We start from the raw sequence: 25365 nt of genomic DNA on the forward strand, positions 1-25365 counted from the left end.
CCGTGGCTCGGAAGCGCTGTAAAGGCAGGGCGAGAGCACTTTCTTTTGCAGTCGCCTAGTGTACTTTCATTCCAGGTTACTGTGGTTTCTGGTGCCTTGTCTTTCTGCCTTGCCTTGTCAAGGAAACTTCACCCAATGCTCCTTTTCTCTCTCTCTCTTTTATTTTTTCTTTCTCTTGCAGACCCTTCAGCTGTGTTGCCTCTGTTGCATGTCTCATGCGGCAACTTTAACCAGTGACAGCATCAGTGAATTGACTCATGGTTTGTATAGCTCTTTCTATGTCTGTATGTGAACATTTGCATGGATTTTTTTCTTTTTTTTTCTTGGAGTGAATATTTAGAGGGGAGAAGTCACAGTGTTTAGGGAGCATAAAGTGCAAGCAGGCTGGCTACTGCGGGATGGTGAACCATGGGCAGGGATTAACTTGTTAAGCCCTGTGTGCTAAAGCTGAAAGGAACAATATGTAGCAGCAAAGCAAATGAATGAGATGGTAAATACATCCACGTTTCCATGTGCGATTAGAAAGATGAATGTGTGTGTGTGTGTGTAGCCACAACAGCAAAACCTCATGTGCCTGTTGCGGAAGCAGTGAGACAAAAGTAATGAAAAGATTTGTGTGGGGGAGCAGGAGGAGCTGTGCAATGCAGGCTAAGGGGGGAAAAACCTGGAGAGAAAGGGCTTGTGTGAGTGGGAGCTCAGGAGCCGTTTGTTCCCAGGTTGGAGTGACTAGCACGTAGATGCTGATGGCTTTGGGACTTTTGAAGTGCAGTATATGCTTTGTATTGTGCGTGAGCAGAGACAAAGTGCAACAGAGAACCACACCAGGGTGCAGAAAGGAAACCCCTCCTGCACCCTGTGCTCTGTTCACTGGGGGATTCCCTCTCTCCAGCAGCTGCTTGCATTTTTTGGCCACCAGCCTGCTTAGCGCCCTCAGCTTCTGCCGTTAACACCACTCGAGGAAAGTGAAAGCTCTTGATGTATTGTTTCCACTGTCTAAGGAAAAGCAACCTGTCAGTAGTTACATTTTCAGCCTAACGTGTGTCCAATAAAGTTTATTCAGGCAAAGAGATTGATTGAGACATTTTGCAACATCTGTTACAACACAAAAAGGAGGGGGTTTTCTTCTTTTTTGATGGTGTTATTTCAATTTAGGAAGAGAAATTAATTGCTTGTCAAGTGCACGGACAACTCTAAGTGTCCACAGAGAAACACAGCTCACAAATTAAATTAAATGGGGTTGGGAAGCAATTTTTTCAGCATAATTTCTTAGGCTACCAGGAATGGGTGCAAAGATCCCAGTTCAGGAAACAGCTGAAACTCAGACCCTGGTTCCAGGACACAGGTAATCCCTGCATGGTTAGGTCAACACCAGTGGTAATGTACTGCAAGTGAGACACCTGCTTGTACAGCCAGCTGAATTATGGCCTCTTTCACCCTCCTTTTTTTGGGTGGTTCTTAGTAGATCAGAGTGTTCTCCTCAAAAACAGTTTTGTAATTTTTTACATATTTTATCGAAAACAATAAACTTCTTTGACATGCAATTAAAAATGTCTGACGAAAGGTTATTAGGTAGGATGTAATCTCCTTCTGCTGGAGGTCAGTTACAATTTGAAACCCAGTCTAATCAAGGCACTACAAAGAGATGAGGTCTCACTCAGTTAAGGCATTAATAAATTAATCCTTTAATCCATTTGAACACGTGGTACAGTTCTGCAAGGTCTCAGTCATGGCTATCCCTACAGTGATATAACATTTGCTGCATTCTTAGGGAAGGGAAAAGCCTCTCAAACCGAAGTGGCCTTCACATTTGACAACAATTAATACAGGGGGAGGGGAAAACCTACAGATCTGCTGGTGATGACAAATGTCTTCAGAGGAGCAGTTGTGGGAATGTTCACAGCTATGCTAGTTAGTCTGTGCCTCTCAGTGGGGCACAAAGGAAACAAACACAGGCTGAGAGCCTTTGTGACTTACAGGCGTGAATTTATGCAGGCGAGACAGCACACACAGAGCCTGCAGGCCAGCCCCAAAGTGAGGGAATGCTCCATGCCATAGAAAAAGCCTGATATTGTGTCAGAGTGCCTTGTTTGTGGGATGCCAGAGCTGATGGCCAACTCTTTATCGTTACAGATTATGTGTTTGTGACACCTGTCAGAGTGGATGCCAGCGGATCATACATTTCACATGATGTTTTGCACAGTACTAGGAGAAAGAGATCAACTCAGAGTTCAAAGAGTTCCTTGCACTACAAATTTTCAGCATTTGGACAGGAACTTCACTTAGAGCTTAAACCTTCGACCATTTTAAGCAACAGTTTTATTGTCCAGGTACTTGGAAAAGATGGAGTGTCAAATTCTCAGGACCATGAAATTGAGCAGTGTTTCTACCAGGGATTTATAAGGAATGATAGCACCTCTTCAGTAGCAATATCTACGTGTGTAGGCTTGGTAAGTGTCTATTTAAAACAAATCTGCATTAAAAGTATTTTTGTATGTGCAATAGTAGCTGAAGGTATGTAGTTCATATAAGAGTCAAGACACCATAAACTCTTTTGTGATTTTTCTAGTTCACTAGTTCCTATTGTATTTAACAGAAGAGACTTTGTTATAGCCAATGAACAGCATCAAACCTTTGTAATTTTTGATGACAGTCTTTCGGGGAAAAAAAACAAGACTAGCTGGTAGTCCTAGTAATTATCCCATAGCAATTTGTTACAGTTTGTGATAGTTTCTACATTTCTTCTCACTCTTAAGTAAAAGTTCTTCCTGCCTTTGTGAACTGTGGTGAATAAAGGAAAAAGCCAGTCCAGAAGCTTGTGAAAAAAACAATATTATATCTAGGTTTGTCAACTAATTTAAGGAACGGTGAATTTCCTAGCTTGGCAGGACTTATGAACAAATTTCCCTTTGTTTCCTTTGATAATTCAAGCATTATTTGGGTTTACAGGTCTTCATGAGTTGATCTCTTATGAATGTGTTAAATATTATCATTGTGTATTTTCCATTTATGGCTGTCAGCCAAGTTCATGAAAAATCATTATTCACAGGTGATTTTTTTCAAAATACATTTGACAGTGCTCATTGCCTGCAGAGAAGGCTTTACCGATGTAATTTAGGAGAATTGTCTACAGAATTAATAGCTAAGGATGTTTTTTAAGGCTTAATGGCTTGCACTTGCAAAGCAGTCTGGTGTGGCTGCAGAGGAAGGCAGTGACATTGAGTGGGAAGTCTATGAAGTCATCTGTGTGCTTTGTGGTTGACTAAAGGTCCAGAGGATATGTTGGGTCACCCTCTAGAAATCTGTTTTGCAAAGGTACTTGTCTCTGAGGGCTATTAAACTGTGTGACGGGACCAAAGAAGGAGCACTTGAGACAGCCAGTGTTTCCTTTGAAACTGGAATCAGTGACTTGAGAAGCCTGTTCATTAGGAAGGGCTGTTGATAACTGGTTGAAGTGGTCTGGGTTATATTTTGAATGCTGTGCTCTTTTACTTTTTTTTTTTTTTTTTTTTCCTGCCATCAAGTTAGAGGATTCTTAGCAGTTCATTTGGACCGTTGCAAATGTGAGTTTGGAGCAGGTGCCAGGAACTGGGTTGAAGCTTTCTTTTGCTTTTAAAGCTGTGTTTGTGATGCTGAACTGTTAATACCAAATGTGTTCAGTTGTTTTAATGGAAGCTTCGTGTTCACATCTGCCACCTTTTATCACATTTACTCAGAAAAAGACCTTGTTTTCACTCATTGCAGTATTTTGTCTTTTTGCTACGGGAAGTGCTCTACCTACACACAACAGGTACAGTTTGGGAGATCTCCCCCGTTTGCCCACGTTTTGATTTTTAACATGCTTTCTGAGCTAAGTGAAGTTGGGCTTGTCAAGTCTTGTCTGGAGAAGGAAGGTTCAAGCCTGCCTCAGGTCACAGAGGAGCAGAATGTGGTGATCTTAACTGAGAATGAAATGGATCTTTTACCACTGTCTCGACACAGAGGTTGTTATGACTGGTAAGCTTCACTTAGAAAAGATCCAGAAACTGATCAAAAGAGAATAAATATTGTGGTATGAACAAACTTATTATGGAAGTACCTAAATTATCAACAAATAGAATCTCTGTTTAAAATTCATTTCAAGGTTCAATAGATTTTGCCTTCAATTGTTGTTTTAAACTGGCAAATGAAGTAAACCTTTACTTACAATAATCTCCTGTAGGGTAAATATCCCAAAGTATAATTGTTCCTTTCTCTCCCTATCCATCTATTAATTTCAATGCACCTAATGAATCCCAGGCAAATTACCAACAGGATTCTGAGTCTTTCAGTTTACAAGGCTGTCCTCCTAAAGATGTCGTCAGCTGTCTGTAATGACACCCACGTCACTTTTCCCTGGGATCCAAATTCAGTAATCATATGTTAAGTCTGGACGCTGTGCTCTGATCAAGAGAACCTTGTGAATAGCTTCTATATCCTTTTGCACCAACTACTTTTGTCACTTGGTTGCCCTTCTTTCCTATTTGCTTTGTTCACTGCAATTAAACCGAAAGTGGTGTTTCTTCTATATGGTTGGTAGCACTAATCTTTCCATTGTTCCTTTCATTAGCAATAGCTTCTCTACAATAAAGCTGCAGTGACCCATTCTTTCAAGCCTGGAACACCACAATGTGATTTGGAAGCAATTGCATTTCAATAGACTACGGGGACTCTTTGATCTAATTTTTTGGATGACCTAGAGTATTCAGTCATTCAGCTGTCTGTTATCTGCCAGTGCCTGCAGAGGAGACTTTGGGGAGAGGCTGTATGAAATGGCTTGTTAGGCAGGATGACCTTAACTTAACACTGGAAAGGAGCAAGAATTTGTTTCTTTGGTCTAGATCTGTTAAGAGATGTGCGTATATTACATTTTAATGGCTTAGTTGACAGGAAGGCCCAACGTTTTTATGCTGATTTGTTGATTTGAGACCAAATGTTTCCATCAGTCAACACAATTTTCTTGGTGTGTCAGAAGGCAGAACAGGATCTTTATCTGAACGAGTCTCTAATAGAGTAAGTGAGCATTTCAGGAGAATGTGCACAAGTTTACTGTGAGTACTGCCTCTTTTCATCATCAAAGTGCTTCCATTTTCAAATGGAAACTTGCTTTTTTCTGTCTTCTGCCCTTTTTTTGCTTCAGTCAGCATCCTTTGCTTGCTGGAGCATCGTTGTACAGCAAAAACCCAGTGATTTTACTGGTTTTGTAAATGAAAACTCTGTTCTGAACCTTCTTTGGAGAACATGATATATTCCTTCCACAGAAGTTATAATTTTTTCACATATTTTTAATGCATTCTGACTCCCTGGGATCATTTTATCATTCTTGCAACTTTGGGACAATGAGTTTGTTTATGTTAGTAAATGCAAAGCTAGTTTCTCTCTTTCACATCATCGTTATGTGTCCCAAATAAAAAGTAATTCAAATTTTTTATTTTTCTTCACTGATTTTTCATGATTCATTTAATAAACCTCTTGTTTTATTTCTGCATGACTTTTTGGAGTTTTCTTCAGTGCCTTGTGCTCTCCCAGTTGGTATATCCAGGCTACTGGTTTGTCTTGCTGTTTCATCCCCTGTTTGCATTCTCCAATTCAAACTGTTTGTTCTTTCCACATTCACCCTTTTTTCCCAAAATCCTGATTTGAGCTAATTCTTACTTACTGTAATTGTATTTTTATTACTATTATTATTAAGCAATTTATTATTACTTATAATTGCCTGTAGGTGGCTCATTGAGAGGCAGACTATACCAAATCCACAGACTACTGTGGTTTTTCAGGTTTTTCTGAAAGAGATTATGCTGGCCACTCTTTGAATAAGAAATTGGTTTTTTAGGACCTACTCAGTATGATTGTGTATATTCCAACCTCTTTCCCCCTTTCCCATTTTCATCCAGTTTGTGCTCTTTAATCTGCATTAAAAAGGAGATCTGTTGTATGTTCACCATCTTTAACTCCACTTCCATGATGGCATCTAAAAGACTTACTGCTGCCTTCCTAGCCTGTATCACAGTGTGTTGTTTGCCTCTCTTTATAGGCCAGTTTTTGTCTCCTTACCTTAGGTTTATGTGGACAGAATCTCCTGTATAAAGTGAGTTGTTTGCAGTCACACAGTAAATCAGGGCAGAACACAAGAGAACCTCAGAGGTCTCCAGTTGTATTGTAGAGACATTCTCAAAAGTAATTTATAACTCTGCTTTTGGGAGCAGAAGTGGCGTTCCCCTTGTGAACATGAACTCTGGCAAAGTCAAACAAGTTTATAATCCAGTACACAACCTAGGAATTGCTGGCCCTAATGAATGAGGGGTTTGTTATACAGCATTTGTGGGCTGCAGGACACAGGGGAAGGGTCTAGAGCAAGTACAAAATGCGTGCCCAGAGGAAAGACCTGTTTATCCAACATAAGGAACTCTCCTGCCATTCCATCACAGGGAAGATGTGTGTGTATTTTGGGTCAGAAAAAGGAAGTACAGTTCAGTGGAACAGTTCAGTGTTATCTTCCAGGACAAATTTATCAGTGGCATGGAGGCCTGAGAGGCTGCACCTGCTCACACCAGAGGTGGGTTTGGGCTGTTCTCTCCCTTTGGTTTGTGTACCTCAGTCAGAAGTAGTTGGTGCCCTCCTCTGGTTTTGGCAAGATGTGTTGGAATCTGTCATTATAAAGAGCCTCTTGTCTCAAGCTGTGTTATGTTTATTAGTGTCTAGTCAAAGGAGGAGAATGAGTGCAACATGATTCATCCCTCCCTTCTCTTTGAGCTGTCAGAGGATTCTAGACAAGGGTTATAGGCTGAGAGATAAACAGGAGATGTATTAATTCAATGGACGGAGGTGTGTATGTGTCTGAGGGCAGGGCTTTGCTCAAAGAAGCCACAAAATTAAAGCTTCTTGATGCAGTCTGACCACCTAAGAGGCAAGCAGGCCAGGCAGCTCATGTACCCACTCTTTGTAGTCATTTAATTGCACCTGGTATTAGCATTATTTAAGTTGATGCTAACAGCAGCCTCCTATTCCTAGAACTCACACTTTAAGTCCAATTAAATATGTTGAGACAAATCCTAAGGTTCTTAGGCAGACAAACTGCCATTAAACTCGTTGAGCCAGACTGCTGGTGAAAGTACAGAATAATTGCTGTTTGCAATGAGGGTCCTTTAGAAATCGACAGCTGTAAAAATACAACATTTGGCCCAGTGCGACCTTGAGGAGAAGATAAGTACAGAGCTGCCGGTTTTTCTCATTCTTAAAAATGTTTTTAGTCCACCCAGGAGCCAATACACAAATCCTATATTTTCTGCCATTGTACCAGCACAACAAGAACAGCTTCTTTCATGGGAGTTCTATGATTTTCTTTGTATTCACACACTATTGCATCTCCATCCTTTATAAAACACAAACTGTGTTTTACAGGATCATGCTTTTCTCCACTATTTTGGTGAAGGTTTTTCCACTATTGTTCCATTACTCCATATTATGGTAAATATGAAAATAAGAAAAATCTCTACAGGAAAATGAGATGACAATGGGAAATAGTCATATTCTTGAGGATATTTTAGGTTATGCTAGAAAAATACAAGGCAGTGTTTCTGGTCTCAGCATTGACCTGACTGGTGATGAATTGTGTGATTAGGTTATTGATCAACCTCCTCTATATCTATCTGATAAGCTCTCTGTTTAACCCTGCCTTTAGCTCTGCAAGACAAAGGCTGTGTTATTCCAGGTGTTTTGGCACTACTGATTCCTGACAGGTAAGAAGTGGAATTAAAGAGGATTATTGATGAGAAAAAATCTTCTTCTGCTTGGCAGAAAAAGCAATAGAAGTTGTATTTCTTCCTGTTTTATGTTAAAAAACCCGGAATGTACATAGAGGAAACTGAGCACAGTAGGCTGTGGTTGCCCAACTGCTCTTGAGTGTCCACAGAAGCTGGTCCTCTGTCACTTGTGCCTGCTCTGTCATTTCTCAGCTGGCAGCAGAGTGTGAAAACAAATGGTTCATTGGTGTATTTCCAACCAAACTTCAGGCTTCTGTGGGCACCATTGCTTGAACTCTTGGAGTGTTTTTTCCAGAAACAGGGAGTATCCATTGTACAGAGATAGGGCCAGGATGAACTTCTTGTTAAGCAGCAGTCTTATCATCACTTCCAAAGGAATCAGTGGTCACTATATGTGCTTGAAACATCAGTGTTTTTCTTGTGTAGCAAAGCCTTTCCACTAAACCCAGTTCCCACACTTTGCCTAGTCCATTATAGACAAATGTCCTTGTGAGGGTCAGGAGTGGATGACCTGCCTGCACAGACATGACCCCTTCATAACAGGATGTCTTTGATGTCGTGAGGATTTTTATTTTCAGCGCCACTATTTTCATGTGGGCCAAACCATCTCTGCTGCTGAGAGGCAGTGTATTCTCTTCTGCAGCGCTGGGAACTGCTGGACATCACAAATAGTTCTGTTCTTGGAGGCAGATTTTAATAACTAATAGAAGCTTCTAGTCACTGATTAACCTAAACAGGGGTTTATTTCTGTCTTTCCCCTTTTCTTCCTCCGCTTTGGAAGTGTTTGAGGGGGATACCAGGTTGGCAGACCTGGTGTGTAAAGGCTTTTGTTTACCCAAAACACAATGACAGTCTGTGAAACTGCAGCTCAAGTCCAGCTCAAGCAGCCCACTCCTGGAGATCTGTACCTGACACAGGGCACAGGAGTGGGAAGCACAGAGGTGTCTTGGTTGCGCCCTGACCCGACACAATTCACTTCATTTGAGAAAATGTTGCCATCAAAGCTCTTCTTAAAGAGTGCTGTTTTCCCAGGCTTATTCTCTGCTCATCCTGTGCAGAAGCAGAGCCCTGATCATGATGACAGCTCTGTGACATGCTTGCACTCCCTTGGGAGCTGGCTTCAAGTCACTGTAGGCTGCTCAGTTGTAACTGCTCTGGATGCTCACTGGGAGTTCTGTCAGCAGATCCAGAAGTCCCTCGTGTTTTGGCTCCTCAAATTTTTGTTTGTTACAGTATTGTGCTTAAGTCCACAAGATATTTATGATGATGTTCTCTAATTTGCAGCTTCTTAGGGAGGGGTTTGTCTTCCTGATATACAGCAGGTTCTTTACTCTTTGAAAGAGAGGATCACTGTGACTGCTGTCCAGTACTGCAACAGGAGGGAAGATTGGAGGTCTAAGACCTGTGCTTTGGAAATGTGCAGCACATGGATCAAAATAAAAGCTGGAACTATGCCAAATAAAGTCATTCACGGTGGTGATGCCCATGATGCATCAGTCAGTTCCTCAAGGTCATTTTAGAGCTCTTTGCATCTGATTCGATTCTCTCCTGAGCATTAGCACTGTTGTTGACTTACAGAGATAGAGCCTGCTTGGGATTTTCTAGAAAATATCTGAGGATCTCTGTGTGCCTCACTTTGTTCTCCCAGTGAGCTGGTAGGGGAGGGGTTAAACTTAATTATCTCTGCAATGAGAGCTGGCAGTGGACCTACCGTGAGTTTTAGCAGCTGAAACCCAGACTTGAATTTTTTTTCCCAAAAAACACTTATTTTGTCTTTGAAAGGCTCTGACTAGCCCTTAAGTGGTATCTGAATTGAATTTTAACAGATAATTCCATTGCAAACAAGTTTTTCTTCTGTCTTTTTGATCATGTCACTAGGAGCAGAAATGTTGGTTCTTTCTTGCCTTTTCTTATCCCATTTTAATCCCAATTCTGTTGCTGCAGGTCTACCATAAATTACTGTATGCTAAAGGAATTTCCTATTGATTTGCTCTGACAGTGATTTGACCAGCTATGTGAATAGCTGATGGAAGCAGAACTTATCTTGGGTTCAGACAGTGGAGCACTGACTAAAGCTCTGAGGTAAACATTTACAGAAGAAACCTGAAATTATAAAGCCTTGCAGCTCAGCACAATTTACAAACATGTATTAATTAAGCTTCAGTGCTGGCTCTGCTCTGTGTTTGATGAGAACAACATCCTGGCACACAATGGGTTGACATCAGTAACCTTTTATTGTTTATCGTGCTCGGAAGTCACCAAGAATGAGGGTGAAGAAATGTCAAATAATCAGGGCAGATGGGAGGGAATGAGTCTTGATGGTTGAAGCTTGGTACCGTGGGAACCATTATTGTCCAGAGTGATTTCTGGAACACGCAAGTTAATTTCTTTTTTTTACAATGTTAGTTCATAAGCTGGGGAAATCTGCAAACAACTTCTACAGTCAGATGAAAACCCTTTTCCTGAATCTCATATGTGGCTGCCCAGCTAGTGACTGCCAAAAAATGGTAAAAGACAAAAGTTGGATGACAAAGATAACAGGTCTTGAAGTTATTCCTACTGCAATAACAAGGCCCAGAACAAACCTGCTTAAGAGAAGAGGAAGCTGAGGCAATAAAGTGATATTTGCTTGCAGAGACAATGGGGTGTTGCCTTTTCACTCCCCTGGGCATTTGCATTTCAGGCTGCCCCACTCTGTACACAGCACACTTGGGGCTTTATTCTTTGAGGGCTGGATTCTTGCTGTTCACAGTGGGATCGCTTGAATGCTTGTGCCTGCCTGCCTAATATATGTTAATTGAAGGACTTTTGTGTCTCAACATCTTTATTAATATTAATGGAATGAGATTTTTAATGGACTTATACAAAATATGCTTGACCTAGCTTGAGCCCTCACTTTTGTTTTTATACTCTGCAGCACAGTGTGGCTTCTGACTAATTTCAGAACGTAATATTGTATTCTGTGGCAGTGTACACAAACTAATGAAACATGGATTACTCTTCAGACCTACATTTTCCTTGCCATGAGATATAGGATTTGTATAACACCAGATTGTAATCAGTTCTAAGCAATGAACTTAAAAAGAGGTTTTCTTTTTCTTTGTGTGATTTTTAAAAGATTTTTAAAATAATTCTTTCTTGACCAGACCTGTCTTAGGCTATGCACTCTTTGTTTTTTTTTTTTTTTTGGGAAGAAGTTATCAAACTAGTAGGCCTTAAAATTAGGCTAGGCTAAACCTCAAGAAATATTTCAAATTAATATTGCTGTTGAAGTACAAGCTGGTTATAGTGAGGGATAGCTATAAATGCTGTAATGCAGCATCAGACAGGAAAGTTTAAACTTTTCTAATGAAGTAGCTACCCAGTGCCATTTCTTGTTAACACTTGACAGAAACCTATGTTCCTTGTTTTGTTAGATGCAAATATAAATGAAATGTTAAAACAACAGTCTTGGACTAGGGCAGAGATTATTTTTGTTTTGCAGTCTGCTATGGATGATTATGGCATATGCAATAAAAATGCTTCTGTCACGTTTTCACTTTTTTGTTACATTTTCTGATAAAGAATAATTCCTTTTAGGCTGCTCTACATTTCATTGTTTGTAATAAACATCTCTGCAACCACTGTGGAGACCAGTCTGCCACAACAGGAGCTCTGGGCTTGCTCTGTCAGCTGGTTCTCTCCATACTGGGGGCCATATGGATATTTTTTTACACTACATCACATACTGGTGGTGGGATTGTTATCCTACCCCAAGCAGCAAAAGTTTGAGCAAAGGGGCAGGAAAAAAGAATTTCCAAGCTGAGACAGCAGTGAGCTGCTGATGTCTGTGGATTCCTGCAGCCCTGTCCCTCTTACTGACAGGTGCTTGCTGGTTGATGGGCTTCATCTAAAGCTTCTTGTGGTGAGTAAAAAATTTTCTGCTGACTGCTTTGGATCTGAACCTGGCCTTGGGAAGTGTCTTTTATTCCTTCCTACACCATCTTGGCCCTTGAGTCAGTAGGCACACCAGTTTTTTGAGATACACTGCTACAATTGCTGTTTGGTTTAGCAGGAGATTTTGAAAAGGGGAGGCACCACTGGCTCATCAGGAAAGTGAAACGTGTCTGTTGCTCCTGGCAGACCCCGAAATGTTTGTTGGACATACTCCAGGGTGGTGCTGTATAATCAGATTTCACTGAATCAGAAGTTAGATGGAGGCAAACAGCGTGCTGGAGGGCAAACCCCATCTGCAGGCTGAGCCTTGCTGCTCTCACGGGCTGCTCACACCAGAGCAGCCAGCAGTGAGACGTGGCAGGAGCTCAGGCACTTTCCAGAGAGTCAGCTGCTGCTGCTACTGCTAGAAAGTGCACCCAAGTGCTTGGCATGTAGTGCCTGCAGCTGCCAGATAGGTTTCAGTGCCCTGGTGCCAAGTGCTGTCATTGCACTCTGCTGCCAGAGCATCCCCACAATGAGGAGCAAAGGAAATGCAATGGCCACCAGAAAATGCAAAGCCACAAGGAAATGTAAAGAGGTTATTTGACCTAACCCAAATCCCGAACTGATAAAGTCAAGTCTGGTGATGGGAATAAAAGAGGATGGTGCCTTTTGAGGCCTCTTGTCCTTGTTAGGCAGGAGATGGACTTAGCAGGTTTTGAGCTGTGAAATTGTGAGGGAATATCATCACACGTCACCACAGAACACCTGTAGGGAATAAGACCTCATTCATCTCCTGCTCGTGGTAGGAAAGCTGAGTAATTGCAGAGAGGGAAGCATGTTACAGAAATGGTTAATTGATTCCTGTGTTTACCAGAGAGAGCTGGGTGGTCATTTGAGCTGCCTGAGGCACAGAGCCCTGCAGGTCTGGGTAATGAAGACCATGCCTGATCCCAGGGACAGAACAGGGTGCAGGCTGTGAGCATCAGGATAATGCTGTGGTGACAAAGGTTTGTGTTTTCCATCAGTGGGATACATGAAATACCAAGGAAAGGACAATTTGGACCAGCAGCTGAATCAGGGAGGGCTGATATATTACCATATATTACCGGTTAAAGCTACGAACAAAAATGTGCCAGACTGCGCTCTTGGCCTCTGAGTACTGCACTGATTCTGTTTACAGGCTCCCAGCTTTTGGGTTATAGTGCCATCAGAAGTTTATTTTTGTTTTAATTTTCCAAGCTTTTCTTGAAAATTAGCTTTCTGGTGCTCAGAACAGCACCACAACACTAAATAAGTTGCAAATAGCTCGAGGGCTGAGGGAATAGTATATTTTTTTTTGTTGTGGCTGTTCACATTATTTATTTAGCCGTTTGAAAGACTACAGTTTGGGAAAGTCAGGAACATACTCTAATGCGAGAAACAAAAGAGAAGGAAATGTTATTCATACAGAATGAAGGTCTGTCTTCTGCAAACCACCATCTGTGCAAAGCCAAGGTCCTTCTGCCTCCACAGCCCTACTCCTGTGTTAGGATTAGCAGAAGATGGGGAGTATTTCCTATTGGGAATGTTCCCTGCCCACCATCAGCCTGCTCAGAATGGTGCCCATATGCTCCAAAATGTCTCCACGGATATTCCACATCCTTTAATGACAGCATAGCCTTTGGGCCTAACTGACAATAAAGAGGAAGAAGAATTTATATACTGATTCATTCTTTTCTATACCAATGCACTGAACTGGTGCCCATTCTTTATTAAATCTTTATCTTGCAAGAGTCAGTGTAATTCAGTGTCCACTGCATCTGAAATATGAATATATTTGCTTTTCTATAAAGGTGCACATGACAATGCTGTTTATGGCTGTAGTCTTTTCTGCTGTTCAATAACTTGTTCAGTCATTATTATGATTTAAAGTGACACTGTTGTGCTTCTTGCAGGAAAGGAATTGCATTTTGAAGAGAAGGTTGTTGTAGTTTGCCTTTAATTTTTGTAAATTAAAATGGAGGGTATAGGTTTATTGCAAAAGTTTATAATGTGAGATGTAGGTGAATGAGTCTCACATGACTTCCTTTATTATTTGTTAAAATATGTTAAAGGAATAAGTCACTGTAAATCTGTAAAATTTATTTGCTATTGAAAACAAAACCAATTTTATTTCAGATTGGTGAATCTTGTAAGAATTAGTATAAATAATCTGAAAAACTATGATCAGTGTCCTATTTTAGTCCTTTTGAGGGGCTCAGTGGAGGTGCATCAAGAGAAGCCCAGGAGAGGGGTGATCAAATGTGAAATCTTGGGCTGAAACTATTCTGACAGGATGGGGAGTGTAGCTTAAACCATCTCTTATCTTGCCAGTGCTCTTGTGTGTGCTCCCTCTCCCCAGCAAGATGCCTGACTGATTCACAGCAACTGATGGGCAGTTTAAAATTACAAAGCTTTCGATTTCCTTGCTCCTAACAGATAAAGAGGGTGGGCATTTCCTGATTATATGGTATACACTCAAAATATTTAAGCTCCCCATGGTGCTATTTGTGCCTAATTTACTTCTCTAGCACATAACACTGCTGCTTTTCTGCAGGAGGAGGAGTGTGTGGTGTAACATGCTGTGAAGAGAGGAAATGTTCCACAAGAGCTCCTTCTGGCTTTTCCTCTGTTTGCCTTACCACCTGGAAAGAGGAAAAGGTGGAGGGGCTGACTGATGATCCAGATGGACTGCAGGAGCAGTCAGGTCTGTGGTCAGATGTGTTAAGCCGGGCAGATCCTCACTGGGAAGTGGCAGGATTGCACTTCAGCTCCTAAAGCACAGGGAACTTCCAGTAGGGAAGTGTGCAGGCATGAGGAGGGCTGAGCTGCCATCAGCCAGTAACCCTGGGGCAGGCTGTGCCCCTTCAGAGGCCACTGAGCAGCCAGATTATTTTGGGGAAAAGTTGGGGATACACCACTGTGAGGGATGGGGCTTGAGGACAGGCTGCAGCAGAGCAGACTCCATCTGAGTGCAATAAATCAGGGGCTGTGCAGGTCGCACGGAGCTTCAGAGAGACTTGGAGTGGGAGGACCACATCTATCACTCTTCATGTTCACTTTTCTAGTTCTTGCCTATGAAAGCAGACAAATTATCTCCCGTTTATGGGAGTTGGGTGCTTTGATGTACTAATTATTCCGCTCATGTGGTACCTCTCAGCAGAGCAAGCTGTCCTGATTCCTGCTAAGGGCTCAGATGCAGGAGCAGCTGAGCTGTGCAGCACCCCTGTCACTTCTGGCTGGGCTGTGCAGCCAGCTCAGGTCCCTGTGCTGCCAGGATGGAGCAGAGAGCACTCCCAGGCCCTGGGAGCAGGAGCTGCATGGAGACTGGAGTGTCTGTGGCTCTCACACACTCCCTGATGTCCCAGAGCCTCTGTGACCCCAGCAGCACATTCCTCTTCTTGGAGCTTTTTTCTTAACCTGTGCTTAACCTGACCTTTGCTTAACCTACTGTTCAGTAGATTCATTGCAGAAACAAGGTCAGGCTGCTTAGGAAATTTTGCCTCCTAAATCTTCTGCTGATACAATTTTTTTAACCATCTCTTTGTAACTCTGCAGCATTCTGAGCTGTCAACAAATATCTCCCTTGTCTTCACTGTATCTTTATTTTAGTCAGAAGGCCTGTCGTGTTTAACATAGTGGCAACATCTGTTCAATAGATATTTTGTTATCTTGGACCAATTTAATACAAAGACTATCACATAGAATACAAAGTTGCTTTTGGTCACTACCTTCCCTTTTCCCAATTGCATTTTCCCCTTTCCTGAGATCTCAGAGAATATCTCAGGGCTACCTTGAGCTTTGATCCAGAGACTACTTGGAGAGCCTTATATGTAAGGAATTGTGCTGAAAACACTCTACTGAATGGATGCTTTTGTGAAGAAATGCTGTTCACTTGCATGAAAACCCTGGCAAATGGTGCTTTGCTGACATAACACATAATTGAATGGATTTCTTCATTGAAAAGACACAACTAAATGCTCCCACACTGTCTTTTTTCCCACTGTTTTCTTAAAATTCATCCCTGCTAAACAGTTGCATAATTCAGATGCTTGTACTAAAGTCTGATGATGGCAAAATCAGTGTAACCTTTCATGAGCAGTTTAGTTCTGCAGACCTGTTCAGGGGCTCCAAGTCAAACATGGGGCTGAATACCTGGAAGTCATTGTTTAACACCCAAATGCTGCTTTGGACCTGTGTGTTGGGCTCTGACCTTGGCACAGACAGCAGGGCAGGAGGTGTAGATTGCTGCATTGGGTTAAAAAATGGATTTACCTCACCTTACCACAACCTGGGCCAGTATTAAGTCGTATTTCTGTGTCCATTTTAAGACAGTTGTGGCATTATGTTTTATTTTATACCAAACCAGGACCTTATTGTGGTGGGTTTTGCATGTCATCAGAGTTATTTCTACTATGGAGATTTAGAAAATAACACTGAAAATTATTTGTCATCAAACTTTCCTTTATAATATTATTAAAAGCAGGAAATCTGGCTGGATTTGTCACAGACTAGCAAAGTTTTTCATTTACTCCAGCAGAGCAGTTATAGCACATTCACCCTTGGGCATCATTCCCTCAAAATAGAAGCTGAGGCTAATTTGTGGGAGAGGAGTGAATGAGTGCACAGCTTTAAAGCAGGCCCAGGTGGGTGTAGAATGGCTGAGCAGTGTAGATTGGTGGCATTTGGCTACAAGGAGGGAAACAGAGACTCTCTGGAGTCAGGATACACTTGGCAGTGTAATATGGGGAAGGCAGGTTTTGTGAGTGCAAGCAGGGCCTGCAAATACGAGGCTTTTCCATGCCATGGAATGTAGGTGTATCTTATTACATTCATCTTAGTAAATAAGTATTTAAATGCCCATGTAAAGTAAGCCCTGAATGCTAAGGGTGTTTGTATGGTCATGGAAGTGGAGTTGCCATTGTGCAGGTTTTTAATGTTATGGGAAACTGACAAAAGAATGAGGTCTTATTTCAATGTAGTGGATTTCCAGGATGCTGCTGCCTTGTGTGTTGGGTTTAATTGTGTGAATTACATTCAGTGTGTTACTGTTGTACCTTTTCATGGTGGCAAGAAGAGATTCAGACACACCCAGGCTGCTGTTGTGCTTCAGAGAGATTGCTGCAGCAAAAGGGCAGGGGATGGCATTGATGGTCCCCTGCTCTGCCTCTCACAGTGGTGCCAGCCTGGTGCAGAGGGAGGGGCTGTGTGGTGTTCCATCCCCAGCTGGGTTTGACACCATGACACCAAGTGCCATCCTTTCTCCAAGGGCATGTGGCAGTAGGAAACCCCACGGCCCAGGAATTCCCAGGGATGAGCACAGCTCCAGCCCTCCAGAGCTGCCTGTGCTGAGTGTTTCTGCCTCAGGGCTGGGGCCACCCGGCATGAGCCTGTCCAGGACGTGCTTGGGAAGGTGTCTGTGAGCAGGGGGCCCTGTGAGGTGGCACACCCCTGGCTGTGCTCTGGGTCTCTGTGCTCCTGGATCACACCTCTGGCTGGGGGGAGGCATCCTGAAGGCTGGGGCTGCAGCTTAGAGTAGAGAAGGTGGAAGAACTTTACCAGAACAACCCAGCCAGGGTCAAATGTGAGCCTTCACAAGTCCCTCATGAGCATTTTCTACATTGATTACAGAATCCTGCCTGTTAAACTGATAAATAGGGAACAGAGAAGCTGAAATGCTGAAGAGCAGGGAGTGTAATCCAGATAACCCAGGCGCCAGCCTGACATTCTCACTCTTGGGCCATCTTTGCTTCTTGTTTTCCATCCCTTAATGTCCTAAGCTCTTTTGTTCCACTCCCTTTCTCCTTCCCACGTAGATATTTCAACATATGGATATGTCTGTGTATGTGGAATATCAGCAAAGCTGATACTTTGCTCCCTACAGAGTTCCTTGTGACCACTCTCTCATGTAACTAATCCATAGCAATGTATACTCCAACAAGGAAAATTAAAAGGTTGGGAAGCACTGACCTAACTTCTTAGTAAGCAATACAGCTGGCAATCAGATGTAACCCGAGCTCCTCGTTATTGGAGCTGCCTGAGCTATTCATAGCAAAGCAAAATTGCTATGGGAATTGAGCTGGATTTATTTTGTTTGAATGCAAATTATCCCAGGTCAGACAGGCTCAGATCTTCTGCCCCCTCAAATTCATTTGCATCAGCTCTGGCAGGGCAAAGCTGGTATCTGCAGGATCTGCACTGGGGAAATGTGGGGACGGGTAGGGAGCCACCAGATGTGGGGAGTATTTGCTTGGGGCTTTGATGCAGTTGGGTGTAACTCATTGCAGCCCAGAGTCCCACCCAGAGGGAAGGTTGTGCCATCAGGTAGCTCCAAGGGGTGTCTCAGTGCTTGGGAAAGTGTCTTCTCTCTCTATTGTCTGCAACCTCAACAGGGTGTCCTGTAAGGGAGAGGGAGTATGAAGCCTTGCCTAATTCTCTCTTACAATATGAAATGTTCTGAAGGGTCCAGCTGCCAAAGTCCCATCATCACAAGAAAAGCATTTTTTTTACCAAAAAAAAAAAACAAACCCAACCCCACTCAACTTTGATTCTAGTATACATGATTATAAGGGATAAAAAAAGCTTTTAAAAACTCAGCTGAAAATGGTTCAAGAAATCAGAAAGAAAATAAAACTATGAAGCCCTTTGGCATTATTTTTAAAAATCTCATAATTTATAGTTGTGTTTCCTACAACTTTAAAAGTTTTAAATGACTTTTAAAGTTTGGAGTTGCCTGTCTGATAGGGAGGAATGTTGCTGATCAGAAACACTCAAGCAAGCATCTGTTAATGCTAAGTACCTATGCAAAAGGAATTTCCAAGTACTGATTTTAGTTATATATCATCAGTTGTTTGGTTTTTAGTTTGTTTTTTTTTTTTTTAAAGCTGTTCATTTTCTGTGTCACTCTGCCCTAATCTTATTGGTTTTGCCTTTATTACCACTCCAGGAGCAGCAAGTTCATTAAGAAGGCATGCACTTTCTCTAGAATATTGGTACATCTGAACTCCAGCCCTGTAAAACTGATTAGCTCTACACAAAGAGGGAGGAGAATCTTGCCAGAACATTTTCATTTCACCTAATCCTTTGTGAAGCATAAATAATTCATAGCAAACCCACCTTAGGGTGAAATACTGCCCTGTCTGAAGATCTGGGCATCTCGAAGGCACATTTCAGGTATTTAAGAGGGATGTAAATGGTGCTTTTGTTTTGTGCTGTTACAGAGAATGACAGGACAGAGAGAGCTGCATTTCCTGTGCTTTTGGAGGTTTCTAAAGGTAATCCTGCTCTCACCTGGAGTGTTCTCTGAAGCTGTGCACCTAGTTACTAGGGATGTTAGCTCAGGGGACACACTGAGCTACCCTCTGAAGTCAGCTTTTCTGTTATTCTTGAGGTACCCTAAGTAACTAATCAACTGTCAGCACACGACAAATAGTGGGCTGCCTCTTTTTAGGGAAGGTGAAGCATAAATGCACTCATTAAATAATCCTGCTGTTTCCTGTTTGCTTTGTGATGGATTTCAGAACTGTCATAACTAATAAAAGCTCTAGATTTTATCTTACAGTTGCAGGGATTTGCTTAAACAGGCCATACCCAAGTGCTTGTACAGCTACCAAGGCCAAATTTGAGCTGTTGGTTTTAGCTAATTGCCTTCCAAAACCTTTCTGGGGAGCCAAAGAGCCCCACTGATGGAATTGTAAATGAAGTGATCCTGACTGTAACTTGGTAAACCTCTGGCACTTCACTTAAATATTATTGGTGTATAGTTAGTGTGGTGATGCTGTAGTTTGAATTAGTATTTTTCTTCTATTCATTTATCATGCCTGCTCCTGGGGTGGTTTCTTTTTTGGTTTTTGGCTTTTTTTTTAAACCCAAAACATGAGAAATGAGCAAGCTCACGTACTGACAAGCAAGTATTTAATCTGTGGCAAAGCAATCAACTTTGTGTTAGTTCTAGAATATCTCATTACCCTGCAATAAATACCAATTTAATACATTTAAATACCAATGTGACTGGTTCAATTACCGTAAGTGGAGGAACAAATAAGAATATTTCCTTATTTGCCATATGCTGACAGGGGGTTGCATAAAGATGTTTGAAACAAGCTCAGTCAACTGCAGAAATACAAAGGCACTATTCAGAGATAACTCTGGCTTTGTTCATATAGGAATAATTAAAGACATGCATTTTTGTTACCTTGTTTTAATTGCTGACTGTTCTGCATAGCACTTCCTTTGAGAAACCAAACAGAGTAGTCTTTCATGGCTAAGTCAGACTGGCAATTTAAACCTTGTACTCTCCTTCTGTCAGATCGTCAGCTAATAAAATACTACATTGTTAAGAACCCTTAACATTTTACATTGGCAAGAAATCTATAGGATAGAAAACAGAATAATTGAGTTATTTTTCTGAGTCAGATTCTAAAGGAAAGTGCCATCTGCTGACAATTCTCAAGTCAGAAAAGGCAACCAATGATTCTAATGCTTCTTTCATGATAAAAAATATTTTACTGTGTATAAGGGCCATTAACTTAACCTAAACATTTGGTGTGGTACAGAGCCAGGTATTCCAGTCTGGTGAAAATCAGTAAAGGTCTGCTGAGGTTATTCTCATCAGCCAAGGACCCAGTCCCATAAAACATCACTTTGTACTTCCCTGACTCTGGGGCCAGCATCAGGAGCTGCCCATTTACAGGCTTGATACTTTTCTGGAGGATGGGTGAATTTTTTTGGCAAACATAATAGCTAGGGAAAAGTTTAGTTAACTGAAATTCTCTCTTCCCTTCAGTGTGTTCGCATGCCTTTGTGCTGCCTGGTTTGGGATAGGATCAAAAATGAACATACTCTGAGTTTTACTCGTGGGATTTCTGACTTCAATAATACATGTGTATTATTGGAAACCTCATGAGAGTCCATTCTCACTAGTTTCCCAGAACATTTTCTTTCCCAAATTGGTATAAAAGCACTCTGGAAATGCTTGCACAGACAATGTTCAGCTCAATGGGAGCTCCTGGGTGCTTAACACTCTGTAAAAGTCTGTCATTAATTTAACAATCTGTGTGTGGATTTAGGGTCCAGACTTTTCACTTTTTGTTGGTGGATCAGGGATTGTGTCTCTGTCACGGTGTCTCAGAAGCTTGTTCCACTGACCCAGTGCACTCTGTAAGTGCCCTTCTCAGGGGGATAAAAAGAGGCAGAAATGCCCCTCAGCCTTGTGGCTGCTGCTGTCCCCTCTGCAGCTCCCTCCCAGAAAAGGGGCTGTGGGTCAGAGTGGAGAGGGAAGGAACTCCCTTAATTGCCATGATTTACTGCCGTTGGCTTGGCTGTTTGCTCCTGATGCTTCCCGAGGGTAAAAATATCTTTCACCTCAGCAACACTTTCTGCAATTCAGCCCCTTTCTCCTTTCCAGATATGCTGCTTGTCATTTTTTTCTACCTAATTTCACATCTTAATTTGCTCATTTTGATTATATTTCCCAGAGCATTGACATTGTGACCCTAACTTGAGAGGGGCTCAGTAAGCCATCTCTCAAAAAGTCAGTCAGTGCTATCGGGTATCTGCAGTTCCAGGTCAGGCTGTACTATCCTGCTGGCTACAATTCTTGGAAGTAGTTTTGCTTATGACTGTAGTAAGGTTATAGTCTCACATATTTTTCAGACTACCAACTTAACCCATCCCAAGAGGCGAGTCTCCTTCATTACACATTCCCTAAAGAAACAATCATTTATTATTTAAACTGCTTACATGATGCAGGAGTTCTTTGAGCAGCCTCGTGATGGTATTGGTTGAACATCCTTGCTTTGGAGGAAAGAGGAATTCATAAGATGAATGTTGGCAAACTTAACAGGACTTTATCCTTCCTGGGATTCTTTGGCATAAGTGAGAAAATGATACATTCACCACATTGTCAAGGCTTAACCCAGAACCTTGAAAGGAAAGGTAGCTGGCACTTTCCTTGCTGTCTTGGCAAGGTTTTGTGTCTGCTGGTGCACAGGGACTGCCACCTCCTCATAGGTTTCTCCCTGGAGACATTTGAAGCATTTCTGAAATCCCTGCTGCCCTGAACTCACTGTTATGAAATGCTCAGCACAACGTGGATGTTGTTCTGTGTCCAGCGTGGATGTTGTTCTGTGTCCAGCGTGGATGTTGTTCTGTGTTCCAGCGTGGATGTTGTGCTGTGTCCAGCGTGGATGTTGTGCTGAGCTCTGAGCAGACCCGTGGCTCCTGGGCTGGGCTGCCTTACTCTGGCGTGTGTTCCGGGCAGAAGCAGAGGGATGATGGCAAACACCAGGGTGGTTTCTGTGCTTGGTGAGGGCATTTCCATGATGTGCTCATGAAACCTGAGGGAGAGGCCTCCCTTACCTCCCCTGGGTCTGGAGTGGATTCTGAGCAGGGGTACAGGACTTACAGGGAGGCTTCTCTCCCCTTCTAGCACATGTTGCTGTATGTTGGTGTTTAAAAATGGACATCTGCCCCATTCCAGAGACCAGTCTTGGCCAAAAGGCAGCTTCTGGCTGTTGTCAGGGAGCTCTAAGCTATGTGAACAGCTTTATGTTCTCTGGGTCTCTGCCATACCCTCCTTTGGCTTCCAAGCTGCCCTTGGTTCCATGTGGGAAATGGTCTGGCAGGCAGAATCCCAGGTGGAACAGCTGAGTGAAGGCAGTCTCTCCTCCAGCAATGGAAAGCTCTGGTGACAGAGCTGGGCCTTTTGTGTTTCCTTTGTGGTGCCAAAGCACTGAAGAATTAACAGAGCATCAGAGCAGGAAACAAGAGTTGGATGAAAATGAGCTGCAGGTAAGGTGATTTCATGAGTTTTCTCTCTGCAAAGTGAATGAGAAAAGACTCCAGGATGCTGTAACGTGAGATGGCCCCAACCACACTGTGATGTGCATATTAGATTTCTAGGAATCTTTGGCCTCAGACAGTTTTAAATAACCAGCAACCATAGTTCATAGGTCACCTGCTCTCCTTAGTCTTTGTTTTTCAGGGAAGTTCTTAGTTTACATTTTTAAGTGTTTTAAGTAGATCTTAGACTGTACTTTATGTCTCTGTACTTCACGTTCTGTAATTCTTTTTGGGATGTGTTTGAATCAATGATTTGGGGTTTTTTAGGAGCTGGACAGTTGGGAAATAACAGAAGTCTTGGACAATGTCCACTGAAGTTTGTGGAAAGCTTTATGCCAATTTCAGTTGGCCTTTTGTCAAGTCTTTTAAAACTTTTCATGAATATTTGGAACTATTTTAATGGGTGTGAAATGACATTTAACTCTTCCCTTTTAGTGATTTTTCATCTTGAGCACACTCACATCCACATAATTGTATAGATTTCATTATTTTCTTTGGCCATTGTTTTAGTTAAGACACAGCAGGTTTTTTAACACCTTATTTTATGTATATGCTCCTAACACTGAATAAAGCATTCTGGGTATGAGCAGTATTCCTTAGGAAATATGTGCATGCTTTTTCATACCTCATTTTGTTGAGATACTCTTGCTCCTGTGGAAACTGTAATTTAACTTTACATCAGTCAGTATTGAGTAGTTATATTTAGCAGAGACACTGAAGTTCAATTTTTCATCTGTTTTAATTCTCAGTTTCATTTTGTTAGGCTTTTACCTCATTTATTTGCATCTGGTTTCTGAAACTCCTCTAACTTTAATATGCATAAAGTTGTTGCCTTCAGTTTAATTAGCATGTAATCAAAGTGCCTTGTATGAAAACAGAGAACCCTCAGACACAAGGCATTTCCAGTCTGGAGTGAGGATTTGTCAGCTCTCAGCTTTGTTAAATTATGGGAGAGAAGTAGGAGTTCTGCAAATCCTTCACTCACTGTCATTGATCTGCTTTTTATGGAGGGTCTGTTTTTTTCTGGAGATGCTGAAACCCCAAAGTGAATGAGGTTTACAGGCTGGTAAGCTGCCAAAGGCTCCACTCCCAGTCTAAGAACACAGGGGAGCAAATGGGAGCAGCCTCTGCTGCTCCAGTAAGAGGCCAATGAGATGTGTTAGGGACAGATATGCTAGTGACTCTGAAAATTCTTCCTTGTGGATTTTCTGCAAACAAACTGCAATTTCCTCTAAATTATTGGTTCAAAATTATTTACTAACCACACAGGTCAACTTGTGTCTTTCCATTTTGTTTCCAATGGCATGGAATATCCCATCCAGAAGGATAGCAAATATGTGTTGTGAGGGAAGAAGAAAACAGCAAATTCCAACTGAGCAATCTCTTGGGCGTTCCTTCCCACCATATTCTCACAATTATTGCTATTATTAGTGATAGCCACAGTGGGATACAGAAGGAATAGACAGGAGTCCCTGGCCTTTTTCATGCTGTGTTGTCTAGACTTAAAAGAATGTTAGATTTTGTCATCCTGCTTCCTCTCATGTTGTTATAATTGCAGGGAATCTGAAATAAAAATGGAGTTTTGACCTATCTGACCCTCTCCTCATTGTGTCCTAAAACCATCGAGGTTAATGGAAAGTCATCCTTGATTCAGGGAAAATCACATGTAATACATAAAACTAAAGCAGAAAACCCAATGCAAAAATTTCCACAACAGTTTTGACAGTATTTGTTCTGAAGTCTTTGAGCAGGATGAATACATTGAATCTAACTCACAATTATGGAGATGTTTCATGTATTTGTAGAAAAAATTCCCAGCATACCCAGGAGTACACAGTAACCAAAATCTGGCCTTCAAAAACTGGAATTCCTTCTTGGTGTAAAGCTAGAAAAGATAAATCTGTGCCTCTGAATGAAGATGAAAAAGAATGAAAAGATGAATCTCCTGCCTCTGTGCCATGGCATTTCTCAGCTGGCAGGTGTGCCAGCCAGCACAGTGGAGCCATTGGCCACTTTGCTTCACCCAACACTACAATTTAAGGACCTGCAGGAAAAGTACCTGGCAGCTGTTGTCCCACTGCCCCCTTTGCAGTGCTCCAGAGGACTGCAGCTCTGTCTGAAGCCAGGTCAGCATTCTCTGCATTGCTTTGGAATTCCCAAAGTGATTAATTCAATGTGAATGCTTGAAACCATCCCATGCCTGGAAAAAATGGCAAATGGTGTGTGATTGAATAAGTGTCCAGACTGCTCTGTGGCACTTCTCCTTTCTTCTTGACAACTTCACAACTTCATAAAACTGGATGTTATCAAAAAGAAGGTATCTTTCATTCACACAGCATTTTTCAACTTGGAGGATGAGTTTGATGTAAAACCCAAAGGAAAAATGTCTTATTGGAGATTTAAGGTCATTTCTGTTGGAAAAAAGTGACCACATTTGTAAGGCACTCAGTCAGCCATTGCCTCTGTAAAGGTGCAGCAAAATACAGCAGGGCTCAGAATTCAGTCACTTCTTCCCCCACAACTATGAATTCTCAATCCACCCTTATAATGTTAAATATAGAAATGATGTTTGGGGCTGAGACTTCATGTGCATCAGGGGCAGTTTCTTACAGGAAAATGTAGAACCCCCTTTTTGTTCCATATGGTTCGAATCATTTACAAAATGAATCCTACAGGAATAATTTCAGATGTGGAAGCCTTTAAAATGGGGAAATAAGAACCAGATCACTACATTTCTGTTTTCCAGCTTGAAAAAAAATCTCTTAGCAGTGCCCAATTATCAGTGCTTTGGAGATAAAGATTGCCTCTC

The 25365-nt window shown here is 41.9% G+C and overlaps 1 protein-coding gene across 1 annotated transcript in view; it reads left to right on the forward strand.

The window, feature by feature from the left end:
• Positions 1-6: 6 nt before the first annotated feature.
• The window catches only part of ADAMTS18 (ADAM metallopeptidase with thrombospondin type 1 motif 18), a gene marked incomplete at its 5' end in the record, with an annotated part of 77335 nt that continues 51976 nt past the window's right edge, over positions 7-25365 (forward strand). Inside the window, 3 exons of the mRNA XM_031065219.1 lie at positions 7-24; positions 182-260; positions 2131-2447. Coding sequence (XP_030921079.1) covers positions 7-24; positions 182-260; positions 2131-2447 — 414 coding nt within the window. The remainder of the gene's footprint in view (positions 25-181; positions 261-2130; positions 2448-25365) is intronic.

This window comes from Geospiza fortis, unplaced genomic scaffold (genome assembly GCF_000277835.1).
Source record: "Geospiza fortis unplaced genomic scaffold, GeoFor_1.0 scaffold1098, whole genome shotgun sequence".
Classification (NCBI taxonomy): Eukaryota; Metazoa; Chordata; class Aves; order Passeriformes; family Thraupidae; genus Geospiza; species Geospiza fortis.